At 27.6% G+C, this 27,514-nt stretch overlaps 1 protein-coding gene across 5 annotated transcripts in view; it reads left to right on the top strand.

Moving 5' to 3' along the window:
* LOC107446658 (La related protein) overlaps positions 1 to 25,215 on the top strand; it is a 49,419-nt gene extending 24,204 nt beyond the window's left edge. For 4 of the 5 annotated variants that reach the window (XM_016061352.3, XM_016061354.3, XM_016061353.3 and 1 more), the window contains 11 exons: positions 714 to 835; positions 1,286 to 1,383; positions 5,382 to 5,592; positions 6,666 to 6,830; positions 7,581 to 7,690; positions 7,943 to 8,082; positions 10,355 to 10,499; positions 11,177 to 11,286; positions 15,578 to 15,702; positions 18,392 to 19,177; positions 24,035 to 25,215. In XM_016061352.3, coding sequence (XP_015916838.2) covers positions 714 to 835; positions 1,286 to 1,383; positions 5,382 to 5,592; positions 6,666 to 6,830; positions 7,581 to 7,690; positions 7,943 to 8,082; positions 10,355 to 10,499; positions 11,177 to 11,286; positions 15,578 to 15,702; positions 18,392 to 19,174 — 2,009 coding nt within the window. In that variant the 3' untranslated portion in view covers positions 19,175 to 19,177; positions 24,035 to 25,215. The remainder of the gene's footprint in view (positions 1 to 713; positions 836 to 1,285; positions 1,384 to 5,381; positions 5,593 to 6,665; positions 6,831 to 7,580; positions 7,691 to 7,942; positions 8,083 to 10,354; positions 10,500 to 11,176; positions 11,287 to 15,577; positions 15,703 to 18,391; positions 19,178 to 24,034) is intronic. The other variant, XM_016061355.3, reaches the window with a different exon arrangement.
* The last annotated feature ends 2,299 nt before the right edge of the window (positions 25,216 to 27,514 follow it).

A 27,514-nucleotide genomic window follows, 5' to 3' on the forward strand; every position in this document is an offset into this window, starting at 1 on the left:
ATGTTTTATTTAACTACTACTGCAAATGCTGCTAAATTATTTTTTTTTTTATTTTCATTGCATTGTATTACCTGGATATCCAAAATACACTTAGAAATTGCAAGTGCGTAGCGTTTTTTAAAAGTGTCTATTTTTGTTTTTTAAAAGCCCATAAAGGTGCTTTTTTCATTGGGTGTCTTTAAAAAGTGCTAAATTTTCCCTTTTTCAAAATGAGATTTTTCCTTTACCATGTTGATTTTAGCTGCGAATTATGCAAAAAGACAGAGTTCACATTTTTCTATTCCAAGTTTTCACAATTCATTCACCCCCAATCTATTTCAACTTATTGTCAGTCCGCCATATTGTATGAAAACGCTATATTATTCAAAACTTCATGATTTTTAGCAATTGTCAAAAACAATGCCAAAAGTTTTTTTTTTTTTTTTTGACATGGTCGAAACAAGATAAAACCGTCAATTGTCAAAAACTTTCCCACTCTGCCCAATTATGATACTTAAGTGCTTAAAATATCTTTTGAGTGCTTGAAAAGTGCTTATTTTTTGTTGAATAATTTGGCTACGCAGCCTGAATTAGTAATCTATACAATATACTAATCAGAGTATGTCATTTAGATGAAATAACTTTTCGTATCATTAAAAATACACTTACTTCACAAGTCGTATAAGTTTTGCAGAATTATTACATTTTGATTGTGAATGAATTATTTATTGTAGCGACAGATTCTTCTGATGAATTGGATGTTACGAAGACTACAGAAGCTATTCAGAAGAGTATTTCTAAAAATGGAAGTAGAAAGGAAGGACGATTTAGAGGAAAATCAAACCCTCCTATGATGGTATGTTTTTGTCTCTATTTTGCATTATTAAATTTACATAAGTCTGCTTGGATTTTTCTTTTAAAAAAAAAACATACAAGAAGCTTTTATCGTGTCATAATTAATTGTAATATCAATAGCTTTTGCACAGTTTAATGTGTAGTTATAGATTTCTTCCAAGAATAAATTACATTAATATTGGGCACTTTATTTTGCAAAAAGAAAGCAAAAACTTTTTTTTTGTAATACCTAAACTTACTATTTTTCCTGATGTACTAAGATTTTTTGTGCTGGTTATTTGCATGAAATTGGGATGTGTTTGAAGTTTTTGCAATAATAATTTTAATGGTTTTGCTTAAGCCTCATAACATAACTTAATTGATTGAAGGAAGCCGTATAAAAATATTTTCTTGCAGAAAAAGTGATACCAGGGTCGCATAAGTTAAATTTTTTTTTCTTTTGTTTGGACAGAATATTAAAGAAGAGAGTATTAAAGCCTCTGATACTGATGATTTAGATTTCAAGTTTGATGAAGATCTGGAAGAAGCTAGTAAAACTGCTGAAGCTGGGTAATATTCTTAATAATAATATTCTTAAACCCTCCAATTATTTACCCCTTGGTCAATCATATAAAAAAATTTCTTTGCTGAGTACTTTTTTTCCATTGAATAGTGTGAGTAGAACTTGCTTTTTGGTGTGAGGCCCTGTGGCAGAATCACGGTGACATTATTGCATAACATTACAAAGTTGTTGCAGAAAGATTGATTTGGATTGCAAAAATAAACAAAACATTTATTGCATATTTGTTTTCAAAAGATTGCTTTTCTTGAATAACGAAAGAGAAAAAGGCACTTTTGATACTCTAAAACAGGGGTTTCCAACTTACATGAGGCCGGGGGCCACAATTAAAAACACAAATGGCGGGCCGCAACTTTATCAAAATTTTATACAGGACTCTTTTATGTTTGAAGGAACATTAAATATTTCTGTCAGATTTTTACCAAGCTGTACAAAACAAAACTATTGAATTACAAATTAAAATAAGAAGTAGATTTTTAAAAATATCAAACTGCATATTAAATGATTCGGGCTACAATAACTTTAATGTGCAGCTATTAAACAATTAATGTGCAACAGATATCAAATTGTTAGGTATAAAACTTTAAAAAGGTTGGTATTAAAACTTACATAGTAGCACACAAAATATTTAATGAGAAAATTGAGGTTTGTCTGCTGCAACCACCAGAGAATAGATACTTATATTTTAAATTTACAAATGTGTGTGTAAATATTTTTGTCCAAAATGAGTGGTTTCAAAAAGTTAAATCTGATAACTTCTTCGAGGAAATATCAGATGCGGACATGCTAAATTATATTCGTAAAATACGGAAAAATTAAATAAAAAAGAGCAACATACACGATTGTTTTTGTATTTGAATAAATATTTTCTTAACCCATATATATTTTCTACAAAAATTGTAAGCAAAAAAATGACAACTAATATACTCTAGGTCGCGGGCCGCCAGTTAGAAACCCCTGCTCTAGAACCTTAAATAAAAGTCAGTAACTTTTAATAATGTTAGATTTCTGTAAATCAAAAATTTAAATTTTGAAACTGTCATAAAATTTTGTTTACACTAAGTTTATCCCTCTCTCTCCAACAAACCTCCCTTTTTTAGGGAATTTTTTCCTTTAACACTATAGTAATTTTTTAATGTAAATTTGTAAGGGTAAAATGCAACTTTGGCTTAATTTCAAGAACATGAGACAAAGAGCAATTCTGATGACTAGCTTGGGCTTAAATTACTCAAGCTATGGTAAAAATATACGTGTAAAATTGATGACATTAAAAGAAATTCCAAAATTGTGAACATTTGAAGGAGCATTTGATCCAAAATAAACCTTTTTGTTTTATTTTTTTATAATCAACATTTTAAATATGACATAAGATTAATATTTTTATTTGATCATCGTAAAATAGTATGATGCATTCTGCCAATGGGTGTTTTATTACTAATTCTGATCTATAACAAAAAAATTATATAGTTAATGCAGCATAGTTACCAACCTTTTCAAAATTCAATGAAATGAATTTAATCAAAATAATTGATATTTTGCACATTATTACAGCATGTGAAATTTGAATAGAGTATTCGCTTTTTGACTTATTCGATTCCATCATAATTCCATTTGTTGTTTAACTCTTCATTTTTTTTTTTTTTTTTTTTTTTTTTTTTTTTTTTTTTTTGCAAATGTTTCTATCAAATAAATTGTCCAAAGAAACTCGAGTGCTTAAATATTACTTGATTAAAAACTTCGTCATTTCAAAAATATACGACTTGGAAACTGCATTCGATATGTTTCAAATGCTTAAAGCATTTGATTTTTTTTTTATTCATTTTAATTTATATAAGCATTCGATTTGTACAGATTCCATAGTAAACCAGCTTGCAGTAGAGGCTCTTTTTGCGACAATTATTAGAATTTTTTATATATATATCAGTGTTGCCAGATTAGGGGTTTCCCCCCTAAATTTAGGGGGATTTTTTATTTTCAGTGGGTATTTTAGGGAAATATGTTTTTAGGAGTTTGTTTTAGGGTTATTTGTGAATTTTACTAGTTTAATTTTGGTTACGTTCTAATATCAAATTTTATAACTGAATGTGTGAGATGGTAATATGAAAATCAATGTTTAACCAAAACGAAAAGATTAAGATTTAATTTTAGAACTTAACCCCTTTGTTGAATGTAGTAAGTTATTACTCTGCTCGATCAACCTGTACGTTTGGTGAATTTGAATTCAAATTATTTAAAATTTTTAATGTGCATGGTTTAAAAATAATGCAGAAGGATAAAGAAAAAAAAAGAAGTACGTACAAAAGTACAAGAAAGATTGGGAACACGAAAAGCAGTTTAAAAGTAAATTAATAGTACAATTGTTCATCCTTTTTTTTAATTAGCAGCACATTATTAATTTGTTGATAATAAAATATTTAAAAGTATTAAAGCAACGTTTTCTGTACATTATTTTACTTTTGTACTATTTTTTAATACTTATACATTAAGTTAAATATTTTGGGGTTTTCTTTAAATTTTTAGGGGATTTTACAACGCTATCTGGAGGTAAACGGTTATCAGCACCTGGCAACACTGATATACATCTACATATTTTTATAAGATATTAATGTGAGTGAAATTCGAATCACGCATTTTAATATTTATTTTTTGATGAAAGATTACATAAATTTTTTTCAATCAATTTTTTTAAAGTTATGGTAAACCTTATTTCCACTAACAGGTTTAAGGTACACTTGAGCGTTTCTTAACTGAAGTTCATGAATTTTAAAATCCTAATATTTTTGAACAATAGTATGTATTTCAATGCTTTAATCCCAAATTACACAAATGAGGAAAAAAAATTTAGAAAAAGTAATATATTCTTACTTTAACTTTTATAAATGTTTTCTTTTTATGTGTATGTATATATATATATATATATATATATATATATGATGGTGGCAGTCGTGCGAGCAAGACAAACAGACACAGGATTTTAATAAGAGTAAATTAAATTTTATTTTATCATTATGTGATGATGGAAAATGAGAGTGACACAAAATCATAGTGCTGCTCAATTAAAATTAGGGAAAATCTTGTAAAGAAAATCTGTAAAATGTCTCTTTTTAGGAAATAAGGGAAATCTTATTAATTGTAATTGGTTTATTAAATTAAATAGGTCACATGAGTCCCACAAACAGTAAAGGGAAAAGTGTCTTACTTTTAATTAATGCATACTTGAACCAAAAATAGATTAAGAGACAGGATGTGAATTTAACACTAGATTGCCTTAGTAAGTCATTTTGACTGCTTTTAAGTTCAATTAGAAAAACAATGATGTATATAATGACTCAATTACTTAGAATTTTGTACAAGATATAACTTGTACAAAATTTTACTAATAACTTGTTATATAACTGTAAATAATATTAAAAATTATTAAAAATCAATTTTAAACAAATTTCTTTACACATTATTTATTCTTTTACAATCCAGTCATTTTAACTGCTTTTGGGCAATATAAGTATATACTAAATTTCAGTCTTTCTAATGTTAAAAGTGTGAGAAAGCGTTTCGTTTTGAATAATAAATTACGAAAAGTACTAACATAAAGAGATTAATTGAAGCTTCTTATGTTACATATATATATATATATATATATATATAACCTNTATATATATATATAATTTTGTCTACATATTAGAAAATTTTCATTTGAAAATCAAACTAACCATAGAGTTTCTAGGATTTTTTAAATTCCTATTCCAGTTATCACATGTCTGTAAAAAAAAATTCTGGAAAACAGCAGAAGAGAATTTTGCAGGATAAAAGAAATCTAAGTTTCACATACTATTAATGTTGATGACCAATGTTATGCAAATTTACGTAACCATTTAATCCTCAAAGTGTAATGCTCAGAGGGTTGAATGTGGTATGATTGAATAAATTATAACTATGAAAGAAATTATTACTAGGAAACTAAACAATTTTATTTTATATTCATCTTTAGATCTTCTAGTTCCAAAAAAACTGACTATGAGCTAAGTGACCAAGATGTCAATAAACTCATTATTGTTACCCAAAGTACATCTAACCGTAAACATGATCGTTCCATCAAGCAGTCTTTTCCTGCCTATGTGATGAACCAAGAAATCGCTGCAACTATAAATGATGGTCTACACATCTATGAACAGGACTTAATGAACCGATTCCATGGTGATGTAAGTACACTAAAGCAAAATATTTTTAGAAAATAAACTATTTAACTATGCACCTTTGTAATAGCAGTTATAAGTTAGTGATTCTGTTATTTATCTTTTTAACATGTATAAATATCCATGCTTGATTTGATGATGTTTCTACTTTATCAGTCGAACGATCTCATGACAACGGGGAATAGTTCTACAAATTTTAAGACCTAACATAACATTAACAGGGTTTCCACCACAGCACTATTTTCCATAAACTTCGCTTTCTTTTCATTAGACACTTAGTCACTTTTGATTGGGAAAAAAATCACTAATTTTAGTTAAAAATCTGAAAAGATGATCATAATTGATTAATAAATTGTTATTGAAAGGAAGTGATGAGCCACCAGTAAATGCTAAATTTTTAGCATAGAAGTAAAATATATGCCAGAAAAAACTTAAGATCTCCATAAAGAAACATGCGACTTGCACATGATCAATAACCCCCTAAATAGTTGAGTAAGTTTTGGGCAAGAAGTTCCTGTTCTCATTCTACCAGTATATTTTTGTCATGGATGGCCTGTGAGAAATAGTATGTAAACTTGCCCAAATAAAAAAAATATGTTCCTCACCATAAGTTAGTAAAACATATGTCAATGTGGCATTTGCCATTAAGAATACAGTTTTGCAAGTACTTGAGCTATGACCTAACAATGGAATACTTCCATCAAAGAAAGGTCATCAGTATATAATCACAACGTTTCTGATGCAAGTTACAAGCAGCTTATGTTTCCAAATAAAAAAATCTGGAATTGCGTTGTTATATTCTAAGTTGTAAATATGTCACAATAATTACTTCATTGCCCCTTTTTTTTATCTTTTAATACAAAAATAAGATATTTTATTCATTTAATATTTCAAATTAGTTTGTTACCCATGTTTTTGCCATTTAAAAAAAATGAAGAAAAAAATTTTTAGTGAAGTAGTTTTGTTCTATTCTTACGATAAATTTATGTAAAGTTAAACTGTTTCCATTTAAAGTACTTTTGTGTTTGTTTGGAATAAAATAATAAGAGAAATTGAACTTATAACTTTTTCTTATGTAGACAAGATTTCAAGGTAATGGACTGTATTATGGATCTATGCCTCATTCCTCACAAGCTCCAGCAATTCCAGTTATGGATAATCAATTGCCTGGCAAGTGGCCTTTTCCTAATGGCCCACAATCTCGATTCTATCCAGTTATTCGAAATATGCCTGTTGAAACTGCGGTTAGTATTGATTTTTTGCTTTCATTTATAATGGCTTTTGCAAAACACTGACATCCTAAATTGTTACTTTCTCTGTGATAAAAGTTCTATAAAACCAAATTTGGATACTTCCATTGTTCAGAAATAATTTTAAAAAATCTGCTTTTTTTTCTCCAAATCAAGTTTCCGACAATTTTCCAAAAATGGGTGGAGCTTTGGCAGTTGCACCTTTGCCTTTACAAGCGCAACTTCCGCTGTGGAGCAGAAAGTATGCTGTTTTTAATTATCGAGTTAGAAACAGTTTTGTTTCAACTGTCAATATTTGATCAGGGGTTTTCCTCCTTGTTGTGACGTATATTGAATTTGCGCATCCATACATTATAATTCTCGACTCTGCTAGTTAATTTATGTTCATAATAAATTATCAAATTTTTTGTTACCTGAATTAAATTCCAGCTGTTGATTGGTTTACTAATTAGCAAGTGTTTAGACTGTGTTAACTATAAAATATATATATTATTTTTTTTTGAAAAAATTTGTTTTAAAATTTGATGTTAAACTACCTTCCTTTGAGTTTAAAGTTATTGAAAAATAAAAAATATTTGAATTTTTTTTTTCCTTAATATGTATACATATAAAAAGTAAAATTTTCATAAAAATTATGTTGTGCCATGGGTGGTATTAAGGGCAATAAAACTATCATAAGTTTTTGATTGTTTATTGATTACATTTAAATATATTACTATATTGTGCTTATGTTTTTACATTTAGCGACAACGGTTTCAAAAAATGAGAAGCAATAGTGATGCTATGGGCCAGCATGTTGGTTGGGTCATGGACATAAAAGAACATCCCTCCCGGTCTAGAACCAATTCTACCAGGTTTGTAGACTTATGTGTCGTATTGTATAATTTTATTACAGGTGACTTGATTTATTACTAAACATTGAATGTATTTGTTATTACATGTATTTTAATAAATTGGTGTTGTATAAATGCCTATTTATTTTCTGTTTTAAAATGTATTAAAATTTATTTAAAAATTTGCCATGTTTAACCTGGTATATTTTAAGTAAGAACTTTTGATATGAATTTTTTTAATAACTGGTATTGTTTTTGTTCTTTTCACAATAGTGAAACTGTCATGTCACCTAGTAGTTATGGTAGTGCTCCACAATTTTTACCTGCGTTTGAGCATCCAAGTCACGCTTTGCTGAAGGATAATGGCTTTACTCAAGATTCATATCATAAATACAGATCCCGCTGTGTTAAAGGTAATTTAGATTATTTTACTGTCTTAAAATTATCTCTTAAACTATTTTTATGGTAGTATTTGTGTCCATATAATTATGACTCTCTGGCACAAAATTTTGAATTTTTATAATAATTTATAAAAAATAGATCAAGTCATGTATTTCAGATTAGATGTAAACAATGATCTTAATGTTAGATCTTACACATTCAGCAAATAAATAATCCTTGTTCTTTCTTGTGAATGAAGTGATATAACACATAAAGATACAAATTTTTTAAAATGTTGCAATGATATGTTCTTTTAAGCTGCATCTTTTAAATTGCATCAATTGAGTAAACATCTGCTTAGATCAATCTTCTTTAACACGATAAACGTTCACTATTGTGAAATTAATACTGCTTGTTTCGTTGCGATAAACAAGAGGGTAAAATGATTTCTTTTGGTGTCTAATGAGGTGGAAGTGAGGCGAATATTTACATTTTGGTTTTAAAGATAATTAGCAGTTATTTTTACTACGCTGTAAAATGAAAAAGAAACCATGCTCGGTCTATTAAGAAAGACATAACTGAATAAATTTCCTCTATTTGCAGAAAGTTCATACTATTTTTATAATATGCATATGAAGGGCTATGCAATGACTGGATAGTCCAGTAAAATTATACTTTTTTCTTCTGAAAATTAATACCCAAGGTTTTTTCATCGAAAACTTTGTCCTCATAAATGATACCTTAAAACTCCTCTACTCTCCTGTATGTTTTCTCCTTTTTGAGAAATGGGAGTGATTTTGAGGGAATTTAATTTCTTCTGCATCATGTAAGTAAGGCATTGTTTCTTATATATTTTTTCATGCTTTTTCAAATGAAGTCAATCATGAGACGATCAGATAAATATTTTCGAAGTTTTGTTACCTATATATTTTTTCACTGAATTGAATGAAACTATACAGGAGTCAATAGACCAAATTGTTCATAAGTTTCGAGTGTTTTTCTTTATAAAAAGTACTATTTTGTACATGACTTATCTACACTTTTTACTTTGCTATTTGAATATATGAGGTACATTTTGGCGATGAAAATTTTTCTGTTTAAGTGAATGAGGTAAAATTCTAGTTTATAACATATTATAGTTGCCCTGTTACGGTTGGGTAAAGAATAAAAAATGAAAAGTTGCAAAAAATGATAACAATTTCGAAAGAAAAAAAACTAAAAATTAATGGCCGGGTGAACATATAGTTAGTACATTTTTTGAAGTGGTGTCGCAAAACTTTTATAACCCATAAGGAATAGTAAATTTTCTTCTTCAAAAAACAAGTTCCAGAAGATAACAAGTATATTCTAAAAAAACATACCTTCTCCATAGAAGCTCTCTGAGTCTAGGATGAAACAAACAGAAAAAAAACCTTGGCTAGTGAAAATGAATTAGTCCAGTTCTTTTTTTGAAAAAAATCTTTNTTCACAGTCATTTTCTAACTTCATGATCGGGATATCTCCCGCTTGTTAATCTCTTCAAAAAAAAATCTCAAAAAGAATGTCGGCAGCTTTTCCGTGTCAAGAATAAGTCCGGACTCCTGTTCCAGTTATCACTAGTTACCACATTTTTAGGACCTCAATATGATGATTTTTAACATGTTCTTATCCAATAAAACAACAAAGATTTTTTCAAAAAAAGAACTGGACTAATTCATTTTCACTAGCCAAGGTTTTTTTCTGTTTGTTTCATCCTAGACTCAGGGAGCTTCTATGGAGAAGAAGGTATGTTTTTTTAGAATATACTTGTTATCTTCTGGAACTTATTTTTGAAGAAAATTTACTATTCATTATGGGTTATAAAAGTTTTGCGACACCACTTCAAAAAATGTACTAACTATATGTTTCACCCGGCCATTAATTAATTTTTAGTTTTTTTTCTTTCTAAATTGTTAACATTTTTGCAACTTTTCATTTTTTATTCTATACCCAACCGTAACAGGGCAATAGTTATAAGTGTTTTCTTCATAATCAATACAATTTAGAAATAGTACATTTTGTACAACAAAAAAAATTTTCAACTGTTAAAATATTAGCCCTTTTGGTTCATATTAGTCTCATTCAATTAAATGAAGGAAAAAAAGATGCATAAGAAACAGTACCTGACATATCTATATCAATCTCAAGTTCAATTATACTGAGTGCATGTAAATGGCAAGATAACTGTGATAATAAGTGCCTCTTATATTCTATAATATTTTTTATTTTAACTATATCAGCATTTGTTATTCTTCAATATGTTTAATGTATCGATTTCTCTCATAGAAAGAAAAGTTTTGGGTATTGGACAATCCCAAGAAATGAATACTCTTTTCCGGTTCTGGTCATTTTTCTTAAGAGATCATTTCAATCGCAAAATGTATACAGAATTTCGCAAATTGGCTACAGAAGATGCCAATCTGCAATATCGGTAAATTAACTTTTTATTGCAAGTTATGGTGTGTATTTTACTCATCTGATATTTCTTTTATTTGTGAAATTTGCAGAATTTAAAACACATTGCTTATCTATAATTGCAAGGTGCATAACGTTTTTAAAGTGCTTAATTTGTCAGAAACTTGTTATTTTATAATGATAGTGTAAAGTTTTTTGAATTTTATTGATTTTATGTTATAAATAAAGAACTTTAAACGATAGAAAAAATATTTTTATTACTGCACAGATCTTAATTATGATTGATTTTTTATTTTTTTTTTATTTTTGGAAAGTGATTAAAAATATATTTTGGGTGCTTCTTTTGTTGAAAAGTCTGGCTATGTTTTTTCCCCCCTTGTTATTCCATATTTTCCTGCATTAACAGAGGGGAAAATGCCTCTTTTACATAAAATTAACTTCGTGTTAGGATTTTAAAACTAAATGTAGGTTTTATAGTTAATGTTTTTGTTTTGTTTTTTTCTTCAAATATCTTCATTCCTATTTTGAAATGAATATGCAATTTAAGGTGATTGCTCTTTATTAAAAAAGTTAAATGAAAGGTTAATTTTTTTTTCCTTCTTGGTAATGCAGGGTGACCTGTATTACAGGTTCTTTTATTTTATAGCTTATTTTGTGAAACAAATTTTATACCTATGTTGTTTCTCTTTGCAGATATGGTCTGGAGTGCTTATTTAGATTTTTCAGCTATGGCCTGGAAAAACATTTCAGAGAAGATTTGTTCGAGGATTTCCAAAATGAAACACTAAAAGATTTACAAAATGGTGATTACTTTTACTATTTTAGTTTTGGGGCTTTTAATTTAAATGTTCATTTTGTTCTACAGATTTACTTTTTTATTTAATCAACTGAATACTATTATTTACTTATTACTATTGTTTATGACTTTATTCATTTTATTTACTTAATACTATTGCTCTCAAATAACACTGCTTTTAAATCTAGATTATTACTTGTAGTTCTTCTCAAAAGTCTGCGAATACTATTCTTGAGTTGTTGTTTTATATATGTATATTTATATTTTAGTCTTGGGGTAATATTTTTTCAATTTTCTGTCAAAAATTTGAATTATGCTTGGGGGAAAAATTATCGCAATATACATTCTTAATTTTGTTCATTGCATAAACATTTGTTAATTATATTTATACTCTAGTTGATATAACTAACAAATTGGGTAATAAACACATATTCAGGGCAATTTTTATTGAGACAATATATGATTTATAATTTTAGCAAATATGCAGTCTTTCCTGAGACAGACTGGGGTAAATGAGCCTTTTTAGCTGAAATGACTTTTTGCAGATGCATTTTCGTAAATAATTTAAACTTGAGACATGTATTAAAATTTTTAAACTATGTCATTTATATCTATAATTTGAAAAAATCTGCTAAGGTATTTTTTGTGAAGTACTTTTTTAATGTTTATATTTTCGGAACATGTTGCCTAAAGAGTATGCATTTTCACATTTGAAATGTTAATAAAGTCTTATGAATGTCTGCTAAGATACTAATGTGCCCAATTGGCTTAGAGAAATAACAAAAAAGTAAAAATACCATTGGGCTATCTTCCAGAACACCATACCTTTAGAAATCTGGATTCCAAATCCTTAAAAAAAAATTATTTTTATTCAGAGAAAGTATTTATATGTCAATCATTTGTATAACAACTGGAAAGACTATCATCCAACAATGTGAGTTGCGATGGAATCATACACATCAAAAAGGGATAACTTGTAGTGCATTAAATATATTGAAATTCGAAAAGCTACACATAAATAGTCAAACATAATAATTAATTACTGTGGGAAAAACTGTCATTCAGCAATAAAAATTATTTTTCATATGTCAATAATGGAACTCAAATATGAATGTCATAGTAGCATTTCATTCAAAATATCCGGATTTGAAAACTATGAAAGGAGCAAAAAAGGTTTAAAAGAAAAAATTATCAAAATGGTAACTGAAATTCGAAGGTGGAACATTGTTTATATTAAAAATATCGGAGTTTGAAAAACCATATGAAGTGAGCTGAAAAAAGAATAAGAAAGTTCCCAAAAAAGTGATATCTCAAATTCAAAATTTGCATTTTCTAATTTCGTATGAAATTTATCAAAATGAGAAAAACCACAGGAAAACAACCATGAACAATTAATTGCTGTCAAAAATGTGATCCGATCACTGTGTGGATTTACAAAAAATTTGGTGTGAATAAGCCTTTTTTTCTTTTTTGTGCTATATTGAGTCTCAAAATTAGTTTAAGGGGCATGCAAGGCAGAAATTTTTCATTCAATGGTCAAACTGGACAACTCCCAGGAAATCCTGTTTTATATTTCTATGCTTAGCTTTTATCCCTTTCTCAAATAAAAGTGGTTGAATTTTCTATTTAAGTAATGAATTTAAATACATAATTCTCTGCTGCTCATTGTAGGTATTCTGAAATGTTTTAAGTTTTTAAAATAAATAAAATAAAGCATTTAATCTAATTTTGTACCATAATATGCTTTATGGATTTCATGTACCTTATGATATTTATTGGATATTACTTTCATATACATTTAGTTATTCATAATAGGTTTCTGTTAAGATGCACTTTTTTGTAGTTTTAATATGATCATATTAACTGTTGTGTGTAACCCAGTTTTGTGGTTGAGTACTACCAATGACTGGATGGCCATTGTTAGAAGGTATGCATAACAGCACCTATGCAATGTTTTCTCACAAAAAATAATTTGGCAAAGCTGCTCTATTTTCTATTTATTCTAAATGTCTAATGCAGACATGCTTGATTATATAACATCAAAAAGAACAGATACTGTACAAAGTCCTGTGTCCAAATCTCCATTTACTGAAAGCATCTATTTTCCGGGCGCTTTTTAACAATAAACATCAACAAAACTGCTTTCCTTTTTTTTTTTAATTCTATTTTTACATTCTGGATCTGTTTAATATAAGTATTAGTAAAAAAATTTGTTCAAAGCAAAATAACATTTATTTTGCCTTTTAATAAGCCCATAAAAAAAGTTGTTGAAAAAACAAGAGCAGTTTTAAAAAAATAAGGGAGAAGAATAAACTATAAATATTAATGAAACAGAATATTAAGTGTTTCAAAAGTACACCAGCAGACAAACTTTATTTATTAATTTGATTCTTTATTTTAGATTATTATGCCATTCAACCTATGGGAAAGCGCTGTGTAAAATTAACCTTGATTATCACCATTTTTTTTTTATTGAAAAACTTGAGTTTTGGTGTCTACTTTAAAGACTATTATTCAGAGAGAGAAAGAGAAATTTTCGGACTTGCCGAAGTCCTGATTATTCCATAAATAGGACTTTCTACCTCTGAAAGAATCAAAAAAAATTTGGTTTTTTCTTGTTATCGATTTTAAATGTTTCATGTTTATTTGATTTAAATATGTGATTATACAGTTGCAATAGTTTAGACTAAAATAAAATTTAGTGTTATTCACACAAACTGGCATTATTTATGTGTTACAATTAAGTTTTCTTTGAGAAGCTTAAAAGAAAAAAAGATATTCTGTTGTGTATAAAGCTCTATTGAACTAATTTTCAGATCAACTAGCTACTTACTGAATCTGATTTCTTTAGAAATGGACCGAATTTCCAGAAAAATTCTTTCTTTGCTTATCAAAATAAGTTTGTTATATAACAAATTATTAGTAAATATTAACAATAAAAAAAATTTACTTCACCTGGAAGAAAAAATTATGCATTATTATTTGTACATTTTTTGCAAATGAAAAAGCAGTCATAATGACTTCCTTGATCAATCTAGTGTTAATAAGTAAATGTTATATTTTGAATAATTTAACTTATTTATTATAATACTGTTTGTAAATTAAATGGTCTCAAGGCTATGGGATTTCCCCACTCTTTAAGTTTTTTCCCTCTCTGTAACCAAGTGTTGGAAAATCTTTTTCCTCGATAGCAGTACATTTCAATAATATAATCAGATGGAATATACTGTTGTGAGGAGAGAAAAACAGGATTTGCCAAAAACATGTTAACATAGAAGGGAAAATTGTGGAGAATGGGGAAATTGCACATATTCTGTTTACCAAGGGTGGTATAATTAGTATTGATTTGCAGTTTAAATTTAATTCTTTAATTCTTAACATTTTTACAGAATATCTACCAAGACAATTTTTAATTATCACTTACAGGGGAAACTAGGGAAGTGTGACTCTCCAATTTTGAAATGAACTAGTGGGTTGTATGCCTTATGAGGAATAATTTTGGCGGCAACATTCGTTTCGGCCCGTGGAAGGTCCTGTGAGAGATAAAAAAATAATTTGATACGTAGATAAATCGGTATTTTATTACTTTAATGCAGACTATTAGTTATTGTAATTGTCTCATACTCCAATTTATTTATTAATTATTCATTAATTGATTTGCTATTACATACTCCAATTAATTTAGAAAAATTTTTGAAAAAAATTTTTTTTTTTAATTTGATAATATTTTTTTTTTCTTTTTTTAATTAACCTAACAGGTTTTTCTGAAAACTACAGATATATAAAATTTTCGAAACCAATTTTGACAATAAAGATGCATTATATAGTACGTGGAAGTACCACAAAATTAATTAGAGTATGAGATAATTACAATAACTAATAGTCTGCATTGAAGTAATAAAATACCAATTTTTCTAAATATCGAATTATTTTTTATCTCTGACAGGACCTTCTATGGGCCGAAACGAATGTTGCCCCCCAAAATTATTCCTCATAAGGCATACATCCCACTAGTTTATTTCAAAATTGGCGTCACACTTCCCTAGTTTCCCTTGTTAGAGATGCAAGTGTGAAGCTAAATTTTTGTCCAATCATGATTTTCTCATTATTCAGCCACAGTGATTATCCTCATTATATAAAGCATTCTTGCTAATAGAGTATTAAGTTTCCTCTTTACTTAATTTGGCAGATCTAGAAACATAAATGCCAATTTTTCATCCGAACTGGGAATGATAGGTTCGACACCAACTTGTTGATTTATAGTATTTATCAACAACTTATTATTTTACATTTTATAGGCTATTTATATGGTCTTGAAAAATTTTGGGCATTCCTTGAATATTCTGGCCAAAAGGATACACTTAAAGTTGATCCAGTTCTAAAGGCAACTCTCCAAAGATTTAAGACTGTTGAAGACTTCAGGGTATTTAACAAATTTAAAATATTTTACTTAGTATTATATAGTGTTTAAATAATTTTGTCTTACTTTCATCTTTATTTTCTAATTTCAAAAATCAGTTATACTGTTTGCAAAGTCTGTTTTTTATCTGTCTGTCCGTTCGTCTTATTTCTAAACCTTTCAGCTGTTAATTTCTCTGTATTGATTAACAAGAATATTTTATACTTAACATTATTTTTTTAAACTGCTTTTCTTTAATTTTTTACATATTAAATAAGATATTAAAAATCACGAGTTTAGATATTGGACACTGTTCTGATTAAATCGTATTTGTTCAGATTTTTTAGCCTTGCTCCGAAAATACAATTTTAGAGCAAAATGTTCTGAATTTTTGGTATTAAAGCACCTTTTCACTCCTTATACTGACTTTCTTTCAGCTCGAGATGGGTCTGAAAACTAGAAGCAGGGCATATAACTTTTCTATGAATATCGTAAAACTCTGCTTATCTCAAGACAAACGCTTCTCGAACTTCTTCGAATGAGAAACTTATAATGCAATGCAATTGTGAAACTTTTGCTTAATCCTTTTAACTAGACGTTTCTGTCAATTTTATTGTTTTCGTTTGTCAAACTTTTGCCATTTTAAATACTTGTAATCCTCTAATATCACGATTCTTATTCACACGGTCTTAGAGTCAATCACCGCTTTCCGTATTTACCGGATTTGAAAGTTGCGCATTGCAATTCGTATTAACGGGATTTAAACATCTTGATTCCTATTCACGCAATTTAAAAAATCCAATATCATGTTTTGTATTTGTGCTTTTTTAAAACCCAATATCTCTATTCAAATTGTTGCGACTTTAAAGTCCAATACCGCAATTTGTGTTGAAGCGTTTTTAAAATCCAATGTTGTCATTTGTATTCTCGCCATTGTAATACCAAACATAGATTTTCGGATTTGAAAACTCAGATTTGTATTCAGGCAATCTAAAAAATATGAATCATGTTTCATATTCACGCGGTTTTAAAATCCAATATCGCTATTCTTGCAAGAAGTAAGTTTTTTCTTGGAGTAGTTATTAAAAGATATATTCTTCATTAGTAAGTAATTTAATTAAAAATGTTAGTTCAAAAAATTATTTTAAATATGAAACATGTTTGTAAATTGATATCAATTCTTTGCAAGTAAAATTTTCAGGGGTTTTCACTTTATGTTACGATTACCCTTCAATGACATCATGCTTTGTGTTCCTATTTTTGTTTTTAAGAAGTTAAAAGCTATGTCTATACCTGAAAGAAGTTTGTAAAAATAGACAAGCCAACTGCTCCACTTTATAATAGCATGTCTCCATTTAAAAACTTAAATTCTGCTTCCCTTCATGAGGTTCAAAATGCTTCACTTTTCATGTGCAAACCAGGTCTCTGGCCAAAATGAAGTCTTTAATCTGCAGATCCTTGTTGAAGTCACTGTATTGGCTTATAAAATGCTAGTAGGAATGTGTTTAGTCTTTGTTAAAGTAGATGTTTTGGTTTGATGCTTTGCAGTGTATATGAATCTTAAGCAATGTGATTAAAACTTAGTCTAGAAAATCTGAATACCCTTAATTTTTTTTTATCAAAATTACTAAATGTTGATAATTTGCATTGCTGATTATTCAGAGATAGTTTAAAATCTTTTTAAGGATGCCATCTAGATAAAAGTATTCATAAAGTTTTTAATGATAATTTGTCTAAAAAATCCTGTTCCACATGCTTTTTTAAATCCCGAATATTTTCATACAATATTATTAGAAAACGAGACATTTGAATTGTGTATGCCAACTTAACGTGCCTACAATAACTACTTTTGATGCTAGATTTGTGCTAAATCCATACTGAATTTTAATTGGGTTTTTTTTTTGCTGTTATTGCTGCTAATTTTCACATGATTTTTTCAAATCTTGATATTATTACATGGGAAATTCAAGGCATGTACATGAGTGTTCTCTATTTGACGATCATTTTTCCAATAAATTTATCAGTTATCAATACTGTTTTTTTTTTTTTTTTTTTTTTTTTTTTTTTTTTTTTTTTTTTTTTTAAGGAAAATCTTTGTTTTTGATACAGTTTTAATTTTATACATGGGGAGTCTCTAACTGTATATTTAAATAACCACTTTTTTAGCACAGCTGATTTGTGCAATTTTGTCGTGAGTTATTGCTGTAGATTACACAGCTTTAAAAATCCTCTTTTTTTTTTGCGATGAGGATTTTCTATGTGCAAAAAATGTGTATATGTAATTTTTCAATATATATTCTTTTTTGGGTTAGTGAAAAAAAAAAAGCATTTTAGTGGATAAAAGAAATTTTTTTCTATAAATTTTATAAATGTTAATTTAATTTACAAAAATGAGTAGTTTTTTTTATTTTTCCTCTTTGTACAAATGGAAAAGAAAATAACACATTGAGGAAAACAATTTCAGATAATTTCTTCAAGCTATCATCTGTCTATTTTCTGTATAAAAGTGATAGTCTATCATTTAATCATTGGAAAGTCCTTGATTTTTTTTTTTTTTTTTTTTTTTTTTTTTTTTTTTTTTTTTTTTTTTGAGTGTATAATTTGTACTAAATGGTTTTCTTTAAATGCTTATAAAAAGAATAAAATTTTAAAGAATAGTCGTTTTTTTTTTCAACTGACCATCTCAATTCAAAAAAATTTTAATTTTTAACAGGCATATGAATGCAGCTATGCTACTGGCCCTGTTGTCGAACGCCATCGCAATTTATCAGAATCTTCTGGATCAAGGCAGAATAAAAATTATAATCATGATGCTAGATCTCGACGCAATACTATTTCTGCTTCTGATGCTTCTCGTCGAAGAAAAGGTAGTGGTTCTAAGCAAAATGAACAGAAAAAAAGTGTAAAAATTGCCCCACTTGAAAATAAAGCATCTGAAGTCTTGAGTTCAACTGTTGATAAAAGTCTCAATAAAGATAATTCAAAACTAGCTACTGGCCCTTCAAATTCTATTTCAAATAAGGCTAGTGATTCTGAGAAATGTAGTTTTGAAGATGAAGCAAAAAGTAGCAACACTTGTGAATTAAATAAAGAAGAAATTTCCCCATTCAAAGAAAGTAAAGTTCCTCCTGCTGAAAGTGATAGTTCCACTACAAGCGCTATTAGTGATGATAACCAAAATTCCTCTGACTCGAAAATTGATCTTTCAAACCAAGAGTCAAGTACGTTAAATGATGCAAAATCACTTGAATTGCTTACTGAGCAACCCACTAAAGAGGTTGAAAATACTGTTGATAAAGGATCATGTACTGAAAACACTTCATCTGAAGTTAAACCAGAAACCTCTATAAGCAAAGAAAGTTCACAAGATGATGACAGTGCTGCTGACATCTGCTGTGATTTTGTTAGTCTCAGTGTGAAAGCAGAAGAACAGAGTGAAAATATTTCTTCCGATAGCTGTACAAAACCTGATGATGAGAAGAAGTCAGTTGAATGAATGGTAAGAAAATTTTTTTAATCTTAAATAGTTTTTTATCGGAAAAATTATAATTGAAACTTTGTTAGCTCATGTACAGCTGATAAGTTTAAAGAAGCTGAAATTGTTTGAACGGTATTGTTTGCTTTCAACCAAAGTTTCAAGTACACAAAAGATTTTTTTTTTTTTTTAACACTGATATGTGAAATAGTAAATTAAGGAATTACGCACATCTAAATAAAGATTTTTAGTTCAAAACTCAAGTGGTATGTTTGATAATTTTATATGTTACAGTGTGCAAACGTGTTATTTAATCTTACTCAAGAGGTTTTTGCTTCTAGTTATTATTCTGCGTGATATTCTATAGATACCCTACCCTACAATGGTAACTAGTGATATGCAAACTATTGAGTTATTTATCAAAAATAAAATAGAATTGATCTTTTAGTATACATAATATTATAAGTTGAAACCAATGGTAGGTAAAAACACAAATACTTACTGGAATTGCTTGGTTCATAGTTTTCATTATTTGCTTTAAATATTGTAAGGAAGTTTAAAGATTTAAAACTATTTAATGTGACCATGGGTGCCACTCTAAAAGAAAATTTCAAGACTGAACTTATTTTTTAACTAATTAACACAGTCTAGTGTTGTTAACCAGAATTTTCAGAAATTGACTGCTATCTAACAAATTTACTGATATGAACCAATAACTTCTTCCTATAACAATTTCTCTATTTTTCATTTCCCCATTTTTCATTCTAGCTCTATATTTTTCTCTTTAAAAAAAATAAAAATTTCAACTTAACATTGACTTTCTTTACAAAAAGCCAATGGAAAGTGTAAACTAGATCACGCAATATTTCTTTTTTTGATCAATACTGCTATCCTTGAACTTAAAACTGGAATCCTTCATTAATAAAATATTTTCATTTAAATTCAAAGCAGTAGACAATTCCATCTTTTCAAAATTTTTGATTCATTTGATTTAATTAAGACAAAAATTATAATTTTATAATCATGGGAGTTTGTACCTGTGGAATTGTAATTGTGTCAAGTAATTTTGGCTTTTTATTATACTCTTTATTTAAAAAAATACAATTTTTAAAGAATTTTTTTTTTTTTAAACTACGAATTGAATGGCACTTCACTTATTTAACATTTAGAAAATGTAGTGAGAAATCTTATGTAATTCAAATTTGTCATTTCAAAAAACTGAATTCTTTTGTTCGTTATCATTTAGTTTAAAAATGTAAATTAACAATTCAAAAATCTCAAGTTTCTTAAATATAACAGGCATGTGATTGTTCAGTTAACTAATCAAATTCCGCGAATCTCAAGACAGTTATTCTCATACTTATGCTAATCCATATTTTATATTATTTATTAAATAATTATTTTCTTGTAGAAAACTATTTTACGATAGTTTATTTCAGGCTTATATTATTTGGACCCAATTCTAAACGGTTGTGTGACGCATGTACCGAAAATTACTGTAATCAAATAAAAAATTACTGATTTCTTTAGAAAAAAATTTGCTAATACTCTCGCAAAAAAAATCTATTTTATTCATCAAATTTACAATTTTATCACATTTGGCAAAGTGGCGAATGCTTATCATAAGCCCAGATTTTTTTTTCTTTTTTTTTTGGATGCGACAGCTAGTAATTTGCAAAACGATTTTGAAGACTTGCATAATGAGGAATGTTTTGTTTTCAATATATATATAGAGAGAGAGAAAAGAAATTTATTCAATAAAAACGAATTTATCTTTAAATTTTATGAATGTTAGTTTGGGCATAAAAAATTAGTTTTATTTTATCTTTTATATACAAAATGAATTAAGAAGAAGAACTACACATTGAGCAAAAAAAATTCAGAATGTCACACTAGAGCTGCACAATGGGCTGTTAGCGACAGTCTGGAAAACATCCCTAAAGATGATCCAAAGACACGCCATCGCAATTTTGATCCTCTGCAGATGGGGTGGCTCCTCTGCTTTGGTAGCCCAAGGACTTGTGCATGAATTTTAGCACTTTTAAGGTAGAACAGTTTAATAGGGACCGATACCTCAGTCCCTGCTTTGGCTGATCAAAGTGGTCACCCACCCACTTACTGAGCGCAGCCAGTGATGCTTGACTTCGGTGTTCTGTTGAGAACTGTGTCATTACCAGGGTTTATTGTGCTCTGGAAAAAATCCGGATTTTTTGCTAACCGTGATCCGGAAGTTTCTGGAGTTCGAAGGTTCAGACGTTTCAAAAAATCATTGATCACAAAAGTTTCCGGAAATCAAATTCGCAAAGGTGGAACTTAAAAACACAGTTAATTTTATTTGTTTGTAAGGAGAGCTACTTTATAAGCTTATATTCAAGATTAATATTCATTTTTTAATCAGTAAATAGTTATTATAATCATCAACTCAAGAAAAAAAGACATATTTGTAGATTTTAATTCTCCACATCGACATAGGTATTTGTAAATGGTATAGGTATGTGTAAAATTTTAAATATATTTTAAGTAAACTAAGAAATGTTGAGAAAAGGAAAAAACCTTTTTAAATTTTTTTCGATTTAAACTTCTTTTTTTTTTTTTCTTTTTTTTTTTTCTTTTTTTTTTTACTCGAAGAATTTTCTGGAATTTTGACTTGGGCCCACAATCACCCCTGCATTACGATTAGTCCACTTCATCGATCACATATCTGATGTAATGAATTTAGGAACCGTATAATAATTTACTTCTCATAAAAGTGTGTAGCTGTGATGCTTATTATATTTTCAATTCAAAATTGTTTAAATTATTTTTAATCATTTGATTAAGTGAATTATGAACTAAATTACAGTTTTTAATAGTAATTTAAAAGGGCCATTTACTAATTTGTTATATGAATTTATTGAGATTTCTATTGTTTACTTTATTGTCTTTGCATCTTATCAGTCAGTCTTATAAATGCCTTTGTTTAGTTTACATTTATAAATATTTTATTTAAATCTAAATAATACACCAAATAAAGCGTAACTTATTGTAATCTTAAAGTTATTCTTGTTATTCTTTTTTGCATAATTGAGTAAAGTAATTGTTAATTAAAAGAATAGAATGAATAATTCCACAGTGAATATATTAAATCATGCATAAAATGTTTTCATGTGAAAAATCTAAATTTTAACAATTAGTTAAGTTACAGTAAAGGATTAGGGCTTGGGGCTAATATGTATTTTAGAATACTACCTATACCAGTGTTTTCACCATAGCGCGAGAATCTCTGATATATTTTTCTTTTCTCGCATTAAAAAATGATTAATGCGAGAAGTTCGCTCACTCCATTTATCAATTTTAAAATGTGCAAATCTCTTGAATTTTAGAAAAAAAATTTAGTCTTCTGCCATTTTGAAAAAGATATGAAAACAGCTGCAACAAGTGTTGAGAAAGAAAATGAGTCCTTTATAATAAGTTGTTTAAAGCTAGCTCTATTTTTAGCTGTTAATGAATTACCAAACTCCCTCATCGGCAATTTACAGCAATTTGTAAAAGTTGAAGTCTGTGAAAACTATACTGGAAGACATAACAAGAAGTATGAACATGGAAATGACTTCAACGAACTTCACTATTCTATACTAGAAGTAATTGAAAAGCCTATGCTAGCATATGTAGAAGATAGGAAAGTGTGTGCACAATGCTACAAATTTAATTTGTGATTCCGAATAGTTCAGCATCTGTTGCAAGCTCATTTAGCATCCAAAACCGAATTAAAACAAAATATATCAGATTGACTGATGAGCATTTGAGCAACCTAATGAGAATAGCTAATGCGAAAGTAGATATAGAACATTTTCCATATGGTGATGCAGCAAAAATATTCAATGGTTTAGAAATTATATGATGTTAAAAATGTATTATGTTTAAAGAAATTTTTTTTCACAAGTCTATTCCTGTTTTTTTAATTTTTAGAAATCTCACTTAACTTTTTGAAATCTCACCCAGTTTTTGAGAAAGGGTGAGAAATTCTCTCCCATTTTTTTTCTGTAATGAAAACGCTGTATACTATTCTATACTAAATTAACAAAAACTTATTGGTATTACACATTTTTTTTTACAAAAATTGGAATTGGAAAAGCATTTTGATTTATTTATTTTTACTATACAAATTACATTCAGCATTAAAATATGATTAAATGTCTATGTCAGCTCAACAAACAATTATATTTTTTTGTACCTTATTCACCCGTTAAGTTTTAAGTATTTTGTAGAGTTGTAGAACGATAAACATAACCAAATATCTATACAGGTATAGGACAAAATAATAGGAACACCTGTGCATAGCGGTACTATGTACAGGTGTTCCTTTTTTGTCCTATACCTGTATATATAGTAAAATTTTCACTCAAAATACATAAAAATTTTAATGATTCTAAAAAAAGATAGTAAAATATTACCCTTGAAAATGTGTAATAATTTTTTCTAAATTATTTGAGGGCTTGGGGGACTCCAATACCAGTGACTTCCCTCTTAATCCAAGTCTGATATTATGTATATACATGAAAAGCTTTAAATATTTTTTAAGTGCTTAAAGTGTACTTATTTTTTGTTCAAAAAATTTGGCTACGCACCCTGTTTCGTCAATATGTATAAAATTATGCATGCTGAAAAAATATTTTTGTTTTTTTTTTTTTTCAATTATAGTTCTAGAAAAAAAAAATTTAGATTACTCTAGTTCTAATGAATTTTTTACTGAATAAATGAGCAAGTGATAAATAGCTTGTTGTAAGAATATGCTGACTCATTTCTCTGGCTTTTATTATTGAACTGGTTAAAAAGAGGTCTATTGTATTTGCTTTGTTTTATAAATGTTTTTGTCATTAATTCAGATTTCTTGATTTTCAGATGTTTCCTTAAATGATGTCCAGAAATTGACTCTGTTCCTGAGTTCACTTTATTAAAAATTAAGGCAATTTTGTGATACAAATATTTTTATATTGGTAATTGAACTCCAGAAATCCTCTAAATTCATTTGTGCCATTTGCAAATAATAGTTGTGCCTTGTATTTATGTCAACAAAAAAAACAACAAAAAATTCTTAGATAATGTGTGATTTATGTTTAGCTGTATCTGAATGATTTAATTGTCAAGAGAATACATATATTGAAATCATTTTTATCCGACTAAATTTTTTCATGTTTTCTTTTTTGAAAACATTGGTGATATATAAAAACTTCTTTTATTTGTATCCAATATTTGACAAATTTTATTGTATTAATGAGTGAATGTGTTGTTGGAAATGAATGCATTATTTCAAAGAATGTGTCAGTGTTAAGTTGACTTATGCAAGATAAGAATTCTTGCTCTTTTTCTTTTTTTCTTGTTAAAAAAACTATTATATACATGTATTCTATATATTATATTTTTGTTTATAGATTTTTTTTTTTTTTTTTTTTTTTTTTTTTTTTTTTTTTTTTTTTNTTTTTTTTTGATTAACAATAGCTTCTTGAATTAAATAAATTTACTAATACATATGCATGTACTTATGTTGAGCAAGCACATTTTTTTTACCAATAGTATATATACTTGTATTCTATAGATTATATTTTTGTTTCTAGGTTGTTTTTTTTTAATTAACTATAGTTTCTTTAATTAAATCAATTTACTAATGCATATGCTTGTACTTATGTTAAGCTAGCACATATTTTTACCAAAAACCTTAGTTTAAAGGATTAATTTATATATTTTTCATATACATAAAAACTGAGTTTTATTTTATAATTTTCTTTTGTGCTGTGACGTGAAGTCAACTCAACCTTTCGCTATTACTTTACAAATTGGTAGGTAGCTGATTTCAAAAGTATTTGTTCATGTAAGAAATCTGTCTGAACATCTTAATTTGTGCAACATAAAAAGAAAACAGCAAATTCCTAAATGTTTTTCTTTTGGATTTTGTTAAGCATGATTTGTAAATAGTTTTATTCTGGAGTTAATTTCATTTGTTAAGTTTGTTTCTGAGGTCTAAGCCTTAAGCAAATAAAATTTCATGTTCTATGGTTTAAAAAAAGGAAATAGTATGTCATGAAATATTTTATGCTTTGGGTGTAATTTGTTTTGTACATTTTGAATGTTATTTTGTCTGTTTATAGTTTCAAGTATTCTTTATTCTTGAGAGGCTTTGCAATCTGTGTAAATGGTGTATTTTACTGGGAAACTGAATATACTTACTTGTAATTTACGAAGCCCTCTTGTTAACTGTGTTTTATAGGTAAAATTCATCCGATATTAGTCTGTGCCAAAAAAAAATTTTAATTATAAAGGCAAGCATTCAAAGAGCTCATTCTAATGAAGAAGTACTGCTTCTGCTACTTTTCCCCCTATTTATTTTTCAAGACTTAGTCTTTAAATCCTTAAGTTATAAATTAGATGATTCACTTATTTAACATTTGAAGCAAAATAATTTGAATATTTTGAAACCTAACTGTTTTAAACTATAGATTAAAAAATTTTAAGGTTGTAAATATTTAAAAAAAATTTTGACTATTGACAAACAATTTTTTTCATTTTTTTTTTTTAAAGTTATTGCTATCTTTATCTGTCTTTTTGCAATATAGTTACAAAAAGATGCATTAGCTTTTGAGCGTTTAATAGCTTGTGTAATTATTGAAAATTTGTCTCTTTTAAAAATTACTTATGATTTTTAAGATTTTCTGTGTGTTCATACTTGGCTTTGAGATTTATTGTGTTTTTGTTTTTTTTTCATGCCTCATAAACTTGTTTTAAAACTTGTAAATTTTTCTAAAACATTAACTTGACTTAAATTTCTTAACATGGTCACCTGTTCAAGAACACTTGTTTATAAATTTGGGTTATAGCTTGCGGATGTGCTTTACCAAAAAAGTTTCTTTTTACTGTGTAAAAGAAGATATAGTTTTAAGGCTTTTTATATATATATATTTACTTATACTCTAGTCAGTCATCTATAGATTAACATATCCTAGTCCAAAAGGATTAAATGGTTTTCTATTTTAAATTATTTCTATTTTTCAGGAAACTTGTCTTCCCTTCTATAACTTACTTAATAGAAACTATTAATACTGTTTTAAGTATAATACAAAATAACTATTTCTTGAATAATTTCTTAATTAACGCATTTATTTGCATTTTAGTGTTATTTTAATTTTCGACCCAGATTCAGATCAGTAAAGCACGACATTTTAACTATGTATTTTTAAGTTTATAGTTAAATCTAACTATTGTTCTTTAATTGAAGAACTCTCCTGCTATTCTAATGGTGCTCAGTATGTTGCATTCCAACATAGTTCATGATTTGTATCAATCAAAATGTTTGTATTATTATATTTACTGTGTTTTGTTTAGCTTCAAGATTGGATAAGCTCTATAAAAAAAATTTCAGATTAGGTCTTGTCGTACTATTTTTCTCTATGCTATTTTATAAACTATAAATATTTTCATATCAAAAATTTCCTGGCATAATTAGTACTTTTAAATCAATGTAATATTCATATCTTATTAGATTGCTGTTATTTGTTCCCCACGACTATAAAAATTCCAATAGATTTTTTATTATTATTAATATTGAAGTTGAGCATAGAAATGCATTTTAAGATGTTGATAATTTGCAGCAGAACTTTTGAAGCTGTGCCAAATTACTAAAGTTTTGAATTTGAGCTGTAATATTCTTTTTTAATTACTAGTTTAATTTTTCAAGTAAGATTGTTCAGTATAATCACAAAAAGTAATTTCTGCATGTTAAATTTTGTTTTTTAAAAGTTGTGCCATCTAGATTTTCAGCTCAATAATTCATAAATGTGAGATTTCACTTTTTTTATGATAGTCATGAATATCTCCTAAACTTCTAGTAAAACTAGTAAATGCTATCTGCTATGTATTTGAGATTTTTTTTTTATTTACTGTGATTTCTTGTTGTGTTTAGTTAACTTAATTCCTTAAAAATACATGATGAAAACAGATTTTTTTTTTTCAACCTTACTTAATAATTAGGTTTTTTTTTTTGTATATATTTGTGTGTGAAATTCATTTATTGACAGAGTTGTGCTGTTGAAAATATGTTGTGTACATTTCATTTTTGCTCAAGTGAAAGCATTGTTTTTGTATGTGTAGTGTGAAATTTGGTAAAGTTTGAAGTTCTAAAAGTGCCTGTTGTGATTTATGAATTTATATGTAATATTGATAACCATGTGCCTATATATGCATCAGCCTTAAGAATTGATGCATCATATAATGCTTGTATTGTTAAACTGAGCTTTTGCGCTATGTGTATCAATTGGTTATGTTATATTGGGTTTGGGACGTTTGATTACTTTATGTATGGGCAATAAATAAAGACTCTAAAAGATAACG

Source organism: Parasteatoda tepidariorum, chromosome X1 (assembly GCF_043381705.1).
Source record: "Parasteatoda tepidariorum isolate YZ-2023 chromosome X1, CAS_Ptep_4.0, whole genome shotgun sequence".
Classification (NCBI taxonomy): domain Eukaryota; kingdom Metazoa; phylum Arthropoda; class Arachnida; order Araneae; family Theridiidae; genus Parasteatoda; species Parasteatoda tepidariorum.